The sequence below is a fragment of the Saccostrea echinata genome, unplaced genomic scaffold (assembly GCF_033153115.1).
Source record: "Saccostrea echinata isolate AGI-Se365-2 ecotype Australia unplaced genomic scaffold, CSIRO_AGI_Sech_v1 ptg000013l, whole genome shotgun sequence".
Classification (NCBI taxonomy): Eukaryota; Metazoa; Mollusca; class Bivalvia; order Ostreida; family Ostreidae; genus Saccostrea; species Saccostrea echinata.
In genome coordinates, this window is record NW_026889762.1 from 2360531 (window position 1) to 2377569 (window position 17039).

The 17039-nt window shown below is 34.6% G+C and overlaps 2 protein-coding genes across 2 annotated transcripts; both read right to left on the minus strand.

Moving 5' to 3' along the window:
• Nucleotides 1–3063: 3063 nt before the first annotated feature.
• On the minus strand, nt 3064–3960 carry LOC133186235 (uncharacterized). Its single transcript, XM_061321467.1, has one exon. It carries the CDS (start codon nt 3958–3960, stop codon nt 3064–3066), a length of 897 nt encoding a protein of 298 aa, XP_061177451.1.
• A 4643-nt stretch (nt 3961–8603) lies between these two features.
• On the minus strand, nt 8604–16501 carry LOC133186336 (E3 ubiquitin-protein ligase TRIM36-like). The gene is made up of 2 exons (XM_061321586.1): nt 16482–16501; nt 8604–10284 (listed from the first exon to the last, which is right to left on the minus strand). Exons 1-2 carry the CDS (start codon nt 16499–16501, stop codon nt 8649–8651), a joined length of 1656 nt encoding a protein of 551 aa, XP_061177570.1. The 3' UTR covers nt 8604–8648.
• Between the last annotated feature and the right edge of the window lie 538 nt (nt 16502–17039).

Below are 17039 nucleotides of genomic sequence, written 5' to 3' on the forward strand. Positions count from 1 at the left end.
TTAGAATTCCATTTGGACATAGAGACGGGTTCTTCAGATAAAATCGGATAAATAGAGGTCCTGTGTCTGAGTACATATTGGCATGAAAAATATCCCTCACTGCCCAATGGCCATAAATGTCAAGTACATGTCTAAATTTGCAGCCACAGCAACTGGTGGGATCTCAACATGAGTGCAATATTCTTGAAGAGACGTAAAGCAAACAACCAACCAATCAACTTAGGATTAGAATTAATATATAGTCTAATGTATTCATCTTATAGTCATGTATTTAATATACATGTCTTAGTAGTTGTAATGGATATGTGATTCATATCCTCTGTTATATATAGTTACATGGCGAAAATACATTTTCCAGAATAAATAACGTTTGATCTTGTCTGTGCAAACGTTTTCTCATTTCAGGATATTTCAGCCTGGCGTACATTAATAATAAGCAGGAAAAGGTCATCTTTATCTTTGATTTGGATAAGGTTTAAATTACTTTCGAACTGACTTATACGACTTAGGCTATATGTTGTAATGCCAATGAGAGAAGAGATTATTTGTCCCCTGATACCCAATCATCATGAAGAAAGGTTTTTGTTTTACTTAATGTATACCATAAGTATCTTTTATTCAAGAATCGGTAAAAAATCGATTTCCCTGCTGATTCTTCCAGTTCGTTTCCGGAACTTGCAATTTTACCGATTTTAAGCATATCCTAAGCCATAGACATAAAGCAGTATGTCTATGCTTAAGGTTAAGAATTTTCTCCCTTTGATGTATTTCATGGATTCTGATTCATACAAGATTTGAATTGGAGAGTTCGAAGTTGTTGACGATTAACAAATTGTTTTGAACATATTTTATTGAATAAATAAAAATGATTAGGATAAAGTTCTTACAAGTTACTGGTTCCTCTCCTTAAACACATTCAATAACACATTTATTACATATTATTACATTGTATTTCAGTATTCGGAGAAAGCCTTTGCTTCTCGGATGTTTAAAAACATATTGGATCCGATGCCTTATAAAAACACAATAGCCTTCTTCATAGATCCATGCACAGCGGTTCTTGACAGAAACTTCATCATGGATAAGGGTTCCTTGTTGTGAGACTAACCTGATGCTTGATTGGTAGACAGCTGTGCTTTATGTTATAGATGTGAACTATGTTGGACACATTAATGACACGGATGAATTTAAGACAAGAAGACCAACAGATTAGATGACTAACAGATGTTCCAAGGGTTGGCTTTCTTGGAATTGTGCAATACAACGGTTAGTTTATCATTTTTCTTATACCTGGAAACACTCAAGAACATAATTATATGCGAGAGGTAATGGCGTAGCGACTAGCTATTACAATGCTTCTAGCGATACAAAGGATGTTCAAAATCATTACATTGCATTTTGAGCTATGTTTTTAATTAATTTAAATCTGTAAAGAAGGTATATAAGTATAGACATATGGGTTGAGACAGCAAATGTCAAAATATTAAAAAATTAGACACTGACACTATGTATCAAGTTTTGTTCTCCTTTAATGTGATTAATCATTTGTCTCATTCAGATTATCATGATAATTGCATTGTGATTTCTTAAAGTTAAAACATGTAAAAAGAGTATCACCAACGATACAATATCTACCAATGCATCAGGCCCTCGTGAACACGCATCATTTTCTGTATTTCATCCTTTCTGGGATCATAAAATGACCATAAGTAATTATAATCAAGTGAAGAAAAGAATTGTACAGGAAAGACAGAAAGAAAGAATTAAAGCATTCTTGAATCAGACCATTTGAAAACATCTTTAGATTCACGGAAAATCTGAAAGGTTTTGGGATTTATAATATAATTTATTCAAAAACTTCTGCATGACAAGAAGTCTCTTGCTGTGGCATTCAATTCGACGTTTAGATATATAGACGACGTTTTATCAATTAACATTATTCATTTTCATTCCTGCGTTGATTCGCTAAATCCCACTGAACTCGAAGTAAAAGACACCACAGAGTCTGACACATGTATCATATTTGGATGTTTCACTAGAAAAAGACATTGATGGCAAGCTAACAACTTAACTTAATAAAAAAAAAAACGTGATGACTTCAACTTTTTCTATCTTCCCCATTTGCAGGGGATACAGGTATATTGCTAAATAAACTATGAAGCAATATACCTGTATCCCCTACAAATGGGGTTTATTTCTTCTAGTTGATTCGATATGCTGGAGCATGTTCTACGTTCGAACAATTTCTTGAACGAGACAGGCTACTGAAAAATAAGTTGATGACACAAGGATATCAACAATTTCGTTCAGAGTCAACATTTCACCAATTCTATGGTCGATACAATGTCCTTATTTTACAAGTACAATCTATTAAGTCGAATGTTGACTGACGTATTTCATACGAATTAGGCCATTATTCTCACATTGAATTGTCCAAGGATTTTTTTCCGTTTATCTGATCATGACAAAGAGAACAAGGCGATGTGATCGGTCGACAGGGATGCTCACTCCTGCATGGTACCTGCTCCCACCTCTGTTTTCAGAGGTCCGTGTTTGGTCTGCTCACAATTAAACTCCAGTTAAATAATTAATATTGTTTAACTGGCTATTGAGCATGATTACTGTTAATTGTTAAACTGGACATGGAGCAGAATTACTGTTTGTTATCTTAACATTTCATTTTATTATATGTAAAATAAAATAAAAAATCAAAATGCACCAACAGACATTGAATAGACAATTATCATTATGTTTGATTGTCAAGTCACAACAAACGCTTGATAAGCACGCACTTCCTCTGACTAAATGAATAATAAAACATTTCAATATTCTAAGATTTAGATATTTAGACATTTGCCAAACTTATTCTGTTTCTCAAATTATTAAGTCAACTTTTCTAAGTCAAAGCACAAGTAATCTAATATCATCCTTGGTATAATTTTCTGCAGACAGAGATATAAAATGTCAGAATTCTGTCATGGCTAGATAACTACTATTCGCACAATTGACATTTTCCTCATAACTTTTTTCCATTCATTAGAAAATTTCCATACTCGTTTTCCTTCATTGCATGTACTTAATTTTCTTTACTCTTCCAGCAAGCTCAGCCACATAGAGATAATCTTTAGTGTCTACAAATATTCCCATTGGATACTTAAAATCACAACTATCAAGGTAACGGAGGAAGATTCCTTTCTGATCAAGGATGTGGATGCAGTTGTGTATAAAATCTACTATAAGAATATGGCACTGGCTATCTGTAGCAATGTCAAGAGGGTTAAATGATTCCTCGGTGACATTGGGATTTCCAGTGTATATAAATCGGAGCTTTCCCTTTGTACTAAACACAAATACTGCTTTAGCTCTATAGTCAGACACAATCATGTCCAAATTCTTGCTCTCCGTAATGTGTTTCAGGCCACCAGATGAAAAGTATGGTTTACCTTGGTCATCAAATTGAAGGGTTTGCTTTTCTGTGGATCCAGAGTAACGAACGGTTTTTGATTGAGCATCATCACTGAACATGGTAACCAGGAGTTCACCAGAGAAAGTAATACAAATGCCGTTAGGTTCCCAGTCCTCCAATTTTATTACCTCCTCTGACAGCTCGTTCCTCACCACGTTTACACTTCTTGTGTTAGGGTCAGTATAAACCAATTCTCCAGTTTGCATCACTGCAATATCATGAGGCCACTCCCCTGATTTGGTAAGGACTGATTTCAGCATTTTACCCTGGAGATTGTACAAATTCATGACGGTATCATTCCCACGTGTCCAGATCTCTTCGTCACCTAGACGGGTAACACTTAGTAATTTTTCATATCCAGTTTCAATGGATGCTACAATCTCTGGTTCGTCAAGCAGTAGTTTGACTGTAGGAGATGATATGGATGTTATAAGCTCTGATACATCAGGCGATGATTTAACTGTAGAAGAATATTCAGCCTCTGGCTCCGTCATTGTATACCCATATTCTTCTTGGTCAGTGGGTAATACTGCTAAAGAACCAAACAGTTGAGACAATTGGTTTCTATTGATCTTCTGAGGATGGAAACTTAGTTTTAGGGGGAAATTTGGAAATTCAGCAGTTCTGAAATTGTATGCACAGGTTAGGGAGACGTTAGCAGAATCCCGTATTCCCTTTATTCTAAGAATGCTTTGCTTCGTTTTAGAAATGATATCTGTAATCATGTCATCCTGCTTATATAAGGCAGTTAAGTTTCTGTTTTTTTTATCATTAATTTCTGATTTGTATTTGTTGACAAGAATCTCAATTTCTTTGTGCCATTTCTCTCCATGCGCCATTACTTTGGCTGTAAGTTTTTCGTAAAATGTCTCTACCCGGATTCTCTCAATTTTCACATCTGCTTCAAGTTCTTCATATTATTGACAAATATTGTTTATCAATTCATTATAATCTTTTTCTAGTCTCTGTACATTTGAATAGAATTTTTGCAGAAGATCTGACATAGAATGTCCCGTGTGTTCTCCTGTTGAGATGCAAGTTGAACAAACGGGTGCGTAACATTTATCGCAATAAAACTCACAATGTTTGTTTATATGGTCTGTACACTTCGGATATTCTATTGTGATTTCCTGATGTTGAAAAGCTTTGATTTTATGATCTTTTGTTAAGTCAAAGAGATGCTCCCCGACGCATGCCTTACATAATTTGACATGACAAAAGTCACAATGCATTTGAGGGACTGGGGCATCACAGATATCACATCGTAAAATATTTTGAGCTTTGAGCCGAGGATCCATTTGAAAGTTATATTTCTGTGCATCCAACCTGTAAACAAGTCTTATATTAGCAAACAGTAACAAATAACATATGGACTATTCTATCTACAGGAAAGAAATAAATTTTGTTAGATGCCAAAACTAGCAATGGGTTTTGAAGGCAAAATTCATTATGTGTCTTCATTATGATACTCATCAAGTACTTTGTTATACACAGTCTCTTATCAAACTTATTTGTCAGATGATTATATTTCAGCTTACCCTAGATAAAGCATCAAGTTGTTTGCTTACAATTTTACTTCCTTAAAATAGCTTGACCAGAAAAAAAAAAACGGAAGATTTATTTCACTTTTTAATGTTTGAGATCCAATACTAATTTGTACATTTCTCACATTATTGTATGAAATAATTCTAGAACCATTCTTAGATCTCTATATGTTCACTGAGAATAATTATCTAATGAACAATGATATACTTCACTTGCTTTTAAAAATCACATATTAGAAAATAGCTCTAACTAATTTCATTAATAACTGAAGATTACGTCACATTTGAACCTTAAATTTAATCTTAATTATCCTGCGGGAACTATTTTATCTTTTGAGGAGTAATGTTATATCAATCACTTATTTGCATTGACAACACATCTTATAAAGCATGTCCACCGTTATGAAACGACAAAATTGTGGTAAAAGGACATATATAAAGACATTAAAGACAAGTCTCACTGTAGTGATTATCAGCTAACTCAGTTGCAATGATGATCTAGAATAACCTTAATCTAATGCAACCAAGCAATGGAGTTCTGATATACTTTCTGTGAACAAGCTTGTACAAGTGTACGAAAATTTACGTCCTGACGGCAAACAGAAACCAAAGCCAATAGACGGAGCCCGCTTTTTGTCTTGAAATAATAACTAGAATATAAGATGGAGTCAGGGTTGAGGTAATTAAATGAGTTATATTTCCATTTCGATTTGTTTTCTCTGTGATAACTCTTTGAAAGTTAGGAGAGTTGATTTCTTGATCATTTCACTCGAATGCAAATTTCGCCAAGCGAAAGGTCAGGAGCTAAGAAGGCCTAATATGCATGAAATTCTCTTGCGGCTGTCTTTGTGTCTGACTCTAAGGAGGCCTAATATGCATGTAATTCTCGTTTGGCTGACTTTGTGTTTGACGTCAGTGGGCGGGGACTATTGAAATTGACATGTGAGGCCTCGTGTAATTTAAATCTATTAGTCTACATTTTTAAAATCTAAATTTACATTTTTATTTCACAATGAAATGGAAATATAAGGAATCACTGTCTAGTTAGTAGAGTATGCCAGGGACATCAACGATAGTTGGAAACGTGGGATAATTTATGCATAAAGGCTTTGCCCGTTATGCAAATTATCCCACGTTTCCAACTATCGTTGATGCCCAGGCATACTCTACTAACTAGACAGTGATTCCTTAAAAGATGCTTTTTTTCTAAAACGTCTTACTTGTATTATGTAAGGTGTATTCCATCTTAATAAGCCTTAGTAAGCCTTGTGACGGTACATATTGTCGTTTTGTACATATTGTCGTCGGCGACAATATGTACCTACCCTCACTGAACATATTGTCGTCCATCTGTACATATTGTCGCCGACTGAAAAGTTACATATGTACATATTGTCGCTGGCGACATTATGTGCCTCACCCTCACTGTACATATTGTCGCCCCAAAGATATTGTTGTTTAAAGATGTCTTTTGCTGTTTTTTGGTAGTTTTGTGAATGTTATTGGTGTGAGAATCACACTGACGTGTCTCGTTTGCTATTTCTTGCAGCGTGATTGTGACGGTGCATTTTGTCGTCCTGTTCATATTGTCGCCGGCGACAATGTGTACCTTCCCTCACTGCGCATATTGTCGTCCATCAGTGTTATTGTATATGTTAACTTTATTATTTAATTATGAAATTTTACCTGTGGAATAAGTATATAGTATATACAAGTTAAACAAACAGAATTTACCAAAGCAAAAAAAAAAAAAAAAAAAAAAAAAAAAAAAAAAAAAAAAAAAAAAAAAAAAAGATCAAACCACCAAGCGGGGGAGGGGGGGGGGGGGGAGGTTGCTACATCTGTCTTTGGTGTTTGAGAAAATTTCTAAAGATTTTCTGTATATATTCCTATGTAAAATTTTGATCACCCATTGTGGCTCACATTACACCTGGGGTCATGACTTGAACAAAATTGATTTTGTTTTTGTTTGTTGTAAAAATGTGTTCTTGAAAAGAAGCTGAAATTATGAATAGTTAACAGACAGACGGACGGTCAGACAAAATGTGATCAGTAAAGCTCACTTGAACTTCCAGTTCAGGTGATCTAAAATGTTATTTTTTGCGTTATTCTTATATTATGATTAACAATAAATAATATTTATAATATCATATCGGCACATGATCGTATATAAGAATAATTTCCAAATAATATTAGACCGTTCACGGTAGCTCAGTCGGTAGAGCGCTCGCTCCGTGATCGGGAGGTCGTGAGTTCGAATCTCGGCCGCGACAGACCTAAGTCGATAAAAAATAGGTAGCAACTGTTCCTTCGCCATGCGCTCGGCACTTTGAAGTGAAAGTTGCGGGTCATTCGGATGAGACCTTAAAAACCGAGGCCCTATGTCACGGCAGGCGTTGGCACGATAAAGATCCCTCACTGCTCAATGGCCCTGAGTGCCGAGTAAAGGTCAAAATTTGAAGCCCTTCATCGGTATATGGTGACGTCTCTATATGAGTGAAAAATTCTCGAATGGGACGTAAAACAAGATACAATCAATCAATCAAATAATATTACTACTGAACAAAAAAAAAATACCTGTATTCAATCTCCAATTATATATTACAAGAAAAAAAGACTAGCTGACTTATCAGATATCTCGAGAATTACGGTATCTTGATATTCCACAGTGATGTACATCAATCCTGGACACAATTTTCTGACCAAGAAGTTTTCTCCCTACCGTATTGCGAGTAATGCTGTCTGACCCCCTCCGTTCATGTGTCTGTTTGTCAATTTCTCTTTCTTTTCTCAAGTAAATATTCGTCAAAACAATGTATCGACGACAATATATACCGACCTTGACTGTACATATTGTCGTCGACGACAATATGTGCTGGTGCTTGACTGTACATTTTGTCGTCCATTATGCAGGAAGAAAATAAGGCTCGTCTCGGTACATATTGTCGCCGGCGACAATATGTACCGATGGACGACAATATGTGCAGTGAGGGTAGGTACATATTGACGCCGACGGCAATATGTACAAAACGACAATATGTACCGTCACAAGCCTTAATTGCAAGGTGAACTTAATTGTTTTAGAATAAAAATCTCATTGACAAGGGCATATTCATACAAAAACCATAAAATGTATACAAAACGATCTAAATTAAGATGTAGCATCTGGTCAAATATTTTAAACTCTACTCGTAGAAAAAAAATGTGTCCATAAAAAGGATATATCGATCCAACTAAAATATGATTGCTATCAAAATATACAATTACAAATATCTGCACTTCATCCCCAGATCTTGTTCTTCGTACGATCTTACATGAAACAGCATGAGCAATATCAGGAAAATTTCAATAAAAGAAGTTGTTTCTTCAATGATTTCACTGACGAATAATTTTTTGTAAATCAGAAACCAGCAACCTTTCTGGACAGGCACATGGTGGATATATTAATTTTCACAAAAACCACAACAGGACGACCATACAATAATATACAATATATAAATGATAAATGATTTTATTCGTAAGTTCTAATCCATGTATGTTACTATCTCTAAACCTTCTTTCACCCATTTTGTAAAACATTCAACACAACTCAACTCTATTCCGTACAAAATATCGTTAAATGTTAGCTGTCATCCATTTTATATGTATTTTATCTGCTTTACTTTACCACTGTATTGCTCAGCTACAAAGAGGTTATCTTTGGAATTAACACATATTGCCCATGGGTTGCTTAAATTACAGTTATCAATGTAGCGAAGAAACTTCCCGTTTTCGTCTAAGATATGCACGCAGTGGTTGTTAGAGTCTGTTGTCACAATCTGACTTTGGCTGTCTGTAGCAATGCCATGAGGATAAAATGCTCCCTTGCATGGATGGCCAGTATATCTAAAACGTAGTTTTCCAATCTGATTGACCACTATTACTGCGCCAGTTGCAATGTCAGCAACACATACATCTAGATTTCTGTTCTCAGCAATGTATTTCATACTGCCAGATGGAAACAAAGGTTTGCCCCTATGATCAAATTGAATAGTTTGTTTTTCTGAAGAGCCGGAATAACGTACAATCTTTGATTCCGTATCTCTAGCCATAGTAACAAGAAGGTCACCAGAAAAAGCAACACAAACGTTTTCTGCAATCCACCCCATTAATCTTATAACTTCTTCTATTTGCTTATTTTTTACTAAGTTAATAGTTTGTGTGACTTCATCGATGTAGACAAGTTCTCCATTTTCAGTCACTGCTATTTCCCGAGGTGGGATCTTTGACTTAGTTTGAATTGTCCTCAGTAGTTTGCCATGGAGGTTGTAGAGTTTCATAACTTTGCTGTTCCCACAAGTCCAGATTTCTTCGTCACTTAGGCAGGAAACACTATTCAGATATTTATATCCAGTGTCGATGGTGCCAATGATCTCAGGATCATCAAGCAGTGGTTTGACTGGAGGACAAGGAACAACTTCCAGTGCCTTCAGCGTGTAGCCATGCTTTTCTTTAATAAAAGATAAAGTTGAGAGAGAACCAAACAGTTGAGAAATTTGTTCTCTGTTGACTTTCTCAAAAGAGAAACTTGGTAAAAATGCTGTAACTTTAGGAGGCAATGTTCTGAAGAAAGCATTGCAGGATTTGTACGTAGTGACTAGGGAGACGTCATTGGAATCTAACATTTTCTTCAGATCTAAAATAACTTGTTTTGCTTTAGAAATGTTCTGATTAATTTCGAATTCTTTTTCATTGAGGGTTTCCAGGTGCTTCTGCGTCATTTCCTCAATGTTTGAAATTTTGTTTTTTACAAGAATGTCAATCTCTTTATGCCAGTCTGCTCCTTGCTTTGTGACATCTGATTTTAATTTTTTGTAGTGATTTTCTGCACTTTGTTTTTCCTTTATGATGTCCAATGAAATTTCTTCATATATAGGGCATATAAAATCTTGCAGTTCTTTGATATCTGTATCAATATCATTTTGTCTGGATTTCAATATTTCCAAAAAATGCTTTAACGTGTGACCTTTGTGGGAGTTGGACGAAAGACAGGACAAACATAGAGGACAGTCACAGTCCTCACAAAAAAGTTGACAATGATTTTTCATATGAATCGTACACTCGGGAAAAATAAGAGTGGATCCTCGATCTTTAAATCTGACCACTTTATGTTCCTTTGATAAATCAGAGAGATGCTCCCCCACACACGCTTTACAGAGTTTGATATGGCAAAAGTCACAGTGCATTGAAGGAATAGGAGTTTCACATAGATCACATCGCAGAACATCTTGGGCACTGCATTTGGAATCCATGGTTAAAGTTCATTACACAACATATCTTGAAAAAAATATTCTAAACGTATAAATGTTTTGCAATAAGACTTTTTTTTCGGCAATTATATGTATCACCATATTCTTTGTGACAATGATATGAAAAATTTTAGTATTAGGTGAAGCTGTACTTCCGATTTTGTTCAGCAAAAAGAAATAGAAATCACTCAAAAGTGTAACTCTCCATCAATCTTAATATGGAAATTAATACTTGTATAATTTTGAATGATCATATTGCGACTGTACAAAACTTTTTACCAAAACAAGTAAGATCAAGTTACAAAGGTAATTTCGGAGTCAGATTATTTTTAAGAAGGGAAAGATCTAGAAAAGATTTAAACTGCTTTTCCTCCTTCTTCATGACTTCAAAAAACCACATACTCGAAAACGTTTTCTTTATTACATTTCTTATGTAATTCAAAAGCTACATTTGATACTATTATTTTATGTTATCTCTTGAATACAAAAAAAAAATGATCATTTATCAGAACTTTATTTGCAAGGGGGGATTCGTATGCATTCTGGATTTTTTGTAGTGAAATTCGGAAAATCCCAAGGTATTTATTTTTCCTCAATGATTCATCATTGAAAACACCTTTAGACCAGTCCTTATTTTTGAAACACTTGTTTCTAACATAAAAGTTGATTTCTATTTTCTATTTCTATTTTCACATTTGTGGTTCTCTTATGACAAAAAAATTTAGCAATTTGTAATTATTAGACCTTTCTTTTAAATAAGCTTTGTTGATAGATTTCTATACAAACAGAAAATTCAATATTTCACAGCAATTTATACTGTATGTGTATTTTTTTTTTAAATTTGGTTGCGGTTTTCTATGATTAGGATTGTTTCTCAAATGCAATGTTGTTGTATATCTATCAAATTTTTTACTTGCTAAGAATTAGTTTTAAATACTCCATCCCTGTAAAAATTAAAGACGATAAGTGTGAATGTGTGTGTGAATATTATAATAAACACCTATTTATTGGTTATGAGGACAATAGCAAGTTTATTGTCCACAAAAACAGTGACTATTTAATCCCGAGGCGCAAGCGGGAGGGACACCTATCTTGTTATGGTCCTAATAGTCAGTAAATACAGTACATGTAGGTGTTTTATTATACCGAAGCAGACTTGTGTCATTTCACGATCCGGATAAAACCAGAAGATTTCATTACCGAGATGATTGCGAGGGAAATGGAATACTGCCCTAAAATAGTTCATGAATAGCAAAAAGCACAAAACTTTTCCATGGTAAGGGCTGTTTAAAAAAATAGAAGGATTTTTCATCATATTTTTTTTATATAAGAATAATCACAGAGGTATGATAAAAACAAAAATATCATTATGTTAATTATTTTGTCTTTCTTTGGAAAAAAGAAATAATTTACAGAAGGCAATTATCAAATAAAAACACCTAACCTGTTTCTAATGTTAGTATTAAAGAATAACTGTCTAATTTTTTTGGTTTCATGATGTGATCAATCGATTGGCTTGCGTGATAATTTGCATAAACGCCGAAGGCGTTTATGCATGAAATTATCACGCAAGCCAATCGACTTTCACTTCAAAGTGTCGAGTACATGGCGAAGGAACAGTTGCTACCCATTTTTTATCGACTTAAGTCACTCGCGGCCGAGATTAGAACTCACGACCTCCCGATCACGGAGCGAGCGCTCTACCGACTCTTTTTTCTATGTATTTTAACCTCAGTATCTCCAATTCACAGGCGTTCGCTCCGTGATCTGGAGGCCCGGGATCGATTCTAGTTCGCAGCGCCGCATCAAACCTAAGACATAAACATAGGTAGTGACTATTCTTTCGGCAAGTGCCCAGCAACCAAAGTGAATGTCACGGGTGTTTCGGATGAGACCTTAAAAATCGAGGTCCCTTGTCACAGTAGGCGTTTGCACATTGAAAAGCCCTCACTGCTCAAGTGCTGGGTATAGGTCTAAATTTGAAGCCCTTCACTGGTAAATGTGAATGAAAAAAAAATCCAATGGGACGTAAAACTACAAACAAACAATCACTCAAATTACAGATATCTCGAAATTTTTTCTCTGTTCATTTGAGTTCAAGATAACGCGATTTGACTACATGAAAAACTAGAATACATATTTCTTGAAGAATTCCCCAGTCCGTATTTGAAGAATACTACAACTTCCAGTTATTTAGTATTTATGAAATAAATCTACAAATGACTAAATTTGTGATACGTAGTTTGAAAGACATTATCTTATGTTGTATATAATACAAATAAGCTAATGTACAACATACATTAAAAATACAATTAACTTTCAGCTGATGCCAATAAAATTATACAGAGCGAGTCCTGTGGTTATCAATTCTTACAAAGAAACGAACAACGAAGAAACCGGAAGTACAAAAGTATTTTCAAAAAGACAATTAAATGACACTTTTATCAAAAATGGACTTACGTGCTATTGTAGAAAAGTTCTATTTGCCACGAGGAAGTAAACAACAAACTCAGAAATGTAATAACTCTGATAATTTGTATACTTAAATAATTATGTTCCGTTCTGAAATGTTTCCGGAGAAACTCATCAATCTCTTGAGGATCGAAACAAGTTGTACCAGAGGAGAGGCCCCATAGATTTAAAATAAACACAAGCACGTACTTATCTTTTTCCTAATTATAAATGTACATCTTTATACAATAAGTACTTAATTTCAAATACTAATGTTGTGTGTGTACATGTATTCAAGTGCATTTGAACAATTGCTTGCAATTACCAAGTTATTGATATAAAGAACTTCAAAAGATTTAAGAACACACGAACATTTCCAGAACATTCATTATTATGTGTTGCTTTTAGCTATATATATTTATTGCCATTATATACTGAAGGGAACAAAAAACGCATATCTTTTTATTGATGAACTTTAATTGCATAATCATGGTTAAAATAGTTTCGGATTATTTTGGACTTTAAATAATCTTTAAAAATGGATATGCGATAGAAATATTACTCAACCATGACTGGTGTGCTTGACGTGAGCACGAGTAATTTGCCTCTGAGCTTCGGCTTGAAAACCATGTACCTGGAAATTTGAGTAAGATGAACTATTGATAGACGATAAGGGCCAACTAACAACTAGATTGTATGATAAACGAGATGATTTCAGCTTTTCCATCGTCAACTTTCCTTATTTATGTAGTAATATTCCACTATCACCTGCATATGGTGTTTATATCTCCCACCTTATTCGATACTAAAGAGCATGCTCCTAGTACCGATCAGTGTTTAATCCAAGGCAGGGTACTGAAAAATAAGTTGAAGTTACAGGGATTTAAAAAACATCGTTTAAAGTCAGCATTTCGTAAATTCTATGGTCGCTGTAACGAGCTTTTAGCAAATTTAACCTACCATGGGGTCGTATTTTGGCTGACATGTTTCATTCTAATTGTTAGACCTTTGTTTCTTTTGTAAATTTGACTACAAAATGTTCAAAAGAGGGTTCACGACGGGTGCGATGACTGGGGATGCTTACTCCTCCCAGGTACCTGATCCCACCTGCAACCCCCAGGGGTCCGTGTATATATCCTGTTCACAGGTTTGTTTTGTTTATAGATTTTTTGAGATCGATCACTGTTCGTTATCTTCACCTTTTTCATTTTGCAATCTACAGTGATTTTTTTTTAAATGTCCGGTGAGAATTCGAACAAAGTTTGACCTAGAAGATATCACACCTTACTGAAAGCTAAGGGAGCCTGGTTATTGCCTTACTAAGGCAAAGACACCAACAGAATAAAATTGCTGAGCAAATTAATGTCCCAATCCACCATATTGTAACTAGAACTAAGACTCGTGTTAGCAGGAAGCGGTAGAGACCGTCCAAAAAGCGGACGTCATCGGTGGAGGGGGGGGGGGGGGCAACGGGACTTCCGGACAGAGACATCCGTCTAATCCACCGACAGAACAGGTTTCAAACTGCAAGAGAAACTGCTAGTAACATTTTCTGGACGCCATAATACCAGACTTAATGAGAAACCGGTACGCAATAGTCTCATAAAGGAAGGCTTCAAGGCAGACTGGCAATCCTAAAAAGGTCTTGTAACAATTACAAGAATTACACATATGAAATATGAAAGCCCTAGCGTGAACTGTTCAAAAGTTATGGCCAAGGTTAATGTTTCTGCGGACAAACAGACAGCTAGACAAACAGTTAGGCAGACAGGCGAAAAGACAGACCAAAAATAATTTGACCCAACATCTTTGATTACAAAGCCATTAAAAAAAAAATAAAAGAATTAATTCTTTGTGCTTGTATGTGGAATGATATGTCATAAGATCCAAAATTATCAAAACCATATCAACAAGAAGTAAATTAAGTAGATGGATAAAGAATGTTATAACCCTTAAAACGGGGTGGGGATTTTAGAAGATATACTCCTATATTCCTTGATATTTACGAGTAGATTGACTTGAGAGGTGCGATTATTTAAGATATCTACTAGGGATGTCAACGAATAGTCGACTATTCGACTATCAGTCGAATGGACCGACGATCGAATAACGAAACGACATTCGAATAAATAAATTCAGTAAAAGAGTGATAAAGAAATGGAATTCTCATCCTAAAATCGGGAAACCGTCTTCCCTCAGACACAGTTGATAAGATAATTTTAATCATTAAAAACTGCTGACTTTACAGGTAGTAAGTACAGTGATTAGAAATGCTTCACTTTCGCGAGAATTATTTGTCAATTAATGTGTTGTTTTTGTAATGAAATTATCTTGCTATAGTGCGCTTTCTTTGTGAAATTATTAATTGGACTTGATCTCATACCATGTAACCATTATAACCATGACATGTTTAGACACTACGATAATTACTGCAAAATTAATATTCTTTTACGTATTTTAACGCTGCATTTTAATTCCGGAATTTTGCATAGCATTTCCGATATTTTTAAATCTCATTTCCGACAATTTTTATTTTGAAATGTTGCCTATGTTAAAGACTCTATAGTTATAACTAGAAGTATATTCAAATATTTAACATTATCACAGATACCGTGCCCCCCCCCCCCCCTCCAATCATTTTTTATTTATTTATACATAATTTTATTCACATGAAGTGAATGGGATTAGGCAGCAGGCATAGCCTATTTTAGCCCTCTCCCTACAGCAAGGTCAAGGTAAATACACTGCATAACATTAATTAAACAAACAATTAAAAAATGCGAGGAAAAAAAACGGGGGAAAAATACAATGAAGTACCGGTTTGGAAAAATTGACAAAAGTTATATATACATTTACATGACAGTGTTCAAGTAAAACGTTCTGTTGCTGCTATATATGCATGTACTGCTTCAAAAATTTGTATATTAATATTGAGTCCATGATCAGGACTACCATATAATAATAATTTAAGTTCAGAAACCTGATTACAGTCATTAATATCCAATCATTCTAATAAGCTTTAAAAAAAATGTATCGTACTGTCATTTTAAAACCGACTTTACAGACTGATTTATGAACATTATTGACGGGGAAATAATACATTTTGGAGAAATTAGCGGTCCATATTTAGTAAATATAAACATGCTATCCACATTTTAGGTCCATGTGAACATCTGTGTGTAACGTTTGATGTAACTTTTTAATAAATTTTAAAAAGAGGGGATTTGGGGTTAAATATGCCATGCACCAGCTAGTGACCTTTGAAATAAGTTTCCGAAAAAGTTTCGAATATATTCGACTATCGTTCGAATAATGCAATCGAATATTCGACTAAAGAAAATAAATATTTTGACATCCCTAATATCTACACATTTTCAATTTGTCACCTTAGAAAGACAAAGTTTATAATAAAAAGCTATCTATTTTTGAATAAATAAATAGGTGAAAAAATACTGAAATATGAAAATAATGAACAGTAATCAAGGTCAAAAGTCCGTTTTAACAATACAAATTTAGAGCAGAGCAAACATGGACCTCTAAAAATATAAGTGGGGTTAGGTGCCATGTGAAAGTAAGCATCCCCTGACGACCGCTCAAACCCGCCGTATGTTTCTTGTCATGATCGGGAAAACGGAAAAATCCGAAGAAAATTTAGTCTGAAAATACTGGCCTAACAATTTGTATGAAAAGCATCAGAAAAAATTGACCTGACAATACATTCTATTTGCTTACAAGGTCATTGTATCAACCATAGATTTTCGAAATGTTGACTTTAAAGGGGACTGTTTATAGATACTGCTCATGATCATATTACAGGGAAAAAATATTAGGATAAAGGCCAAGATAGGCTAAGACCTCTTTTTGGTCCCTGGTTTGGGGTGTCTTTTAGAATGGTACAACAGTTTGTCAATTAAAAAAAAAAACATGTTAACATCCCTTCCACAAAATGAGTATTGGTTCTAAGTTATGGGATACACAAAGGTTACAGAAAGGTCAGAAAATATGTCAATTTCCGAATTTTCTCATTTTATGCAAATTTTCATCGATTTTACAGCACATTTTGTTTCAGAAAACATAGAGCATAAGCTTGCCTATTTACCAAATTTATATATTTCATATACTAGTATCAGATACATCTTTTGTATAAAAATCTCAGATAGGCAAGCTTGTGCTCTATGTTTCCCGAAGTGAAAAGTATCTCAAATTTGATGAAATTCTACCAGAATTGAGGAAATTCGGAAAAATGTCCTACTTCTTTACCCTCTTGTGGCCTCCATGCAAGCTTTGAAT

Excerpts from the sequence above, each read along its gene's own strand:
- LOC133186235 (XM_061321467.1), bottom strand. The coding sequence starts at position 3,960 with ATGACGGAGCCAGAGGCTGAATATTCTTCTACAGTTAAATCATCGCCT.
- LOC133186336 (XM_061321586.1), bottom strand. The coding sequence starts at position 16,501 with ATGGTTGATACAATGACCTT. Across the intron at positions 10,285-16,481 it reads ATGGTTGATACAATGACCTT|TGCCCAAGATGTTCTGCGAT; the intron begins GTAAGCAAATAG and ends TTCCAAATGCAG.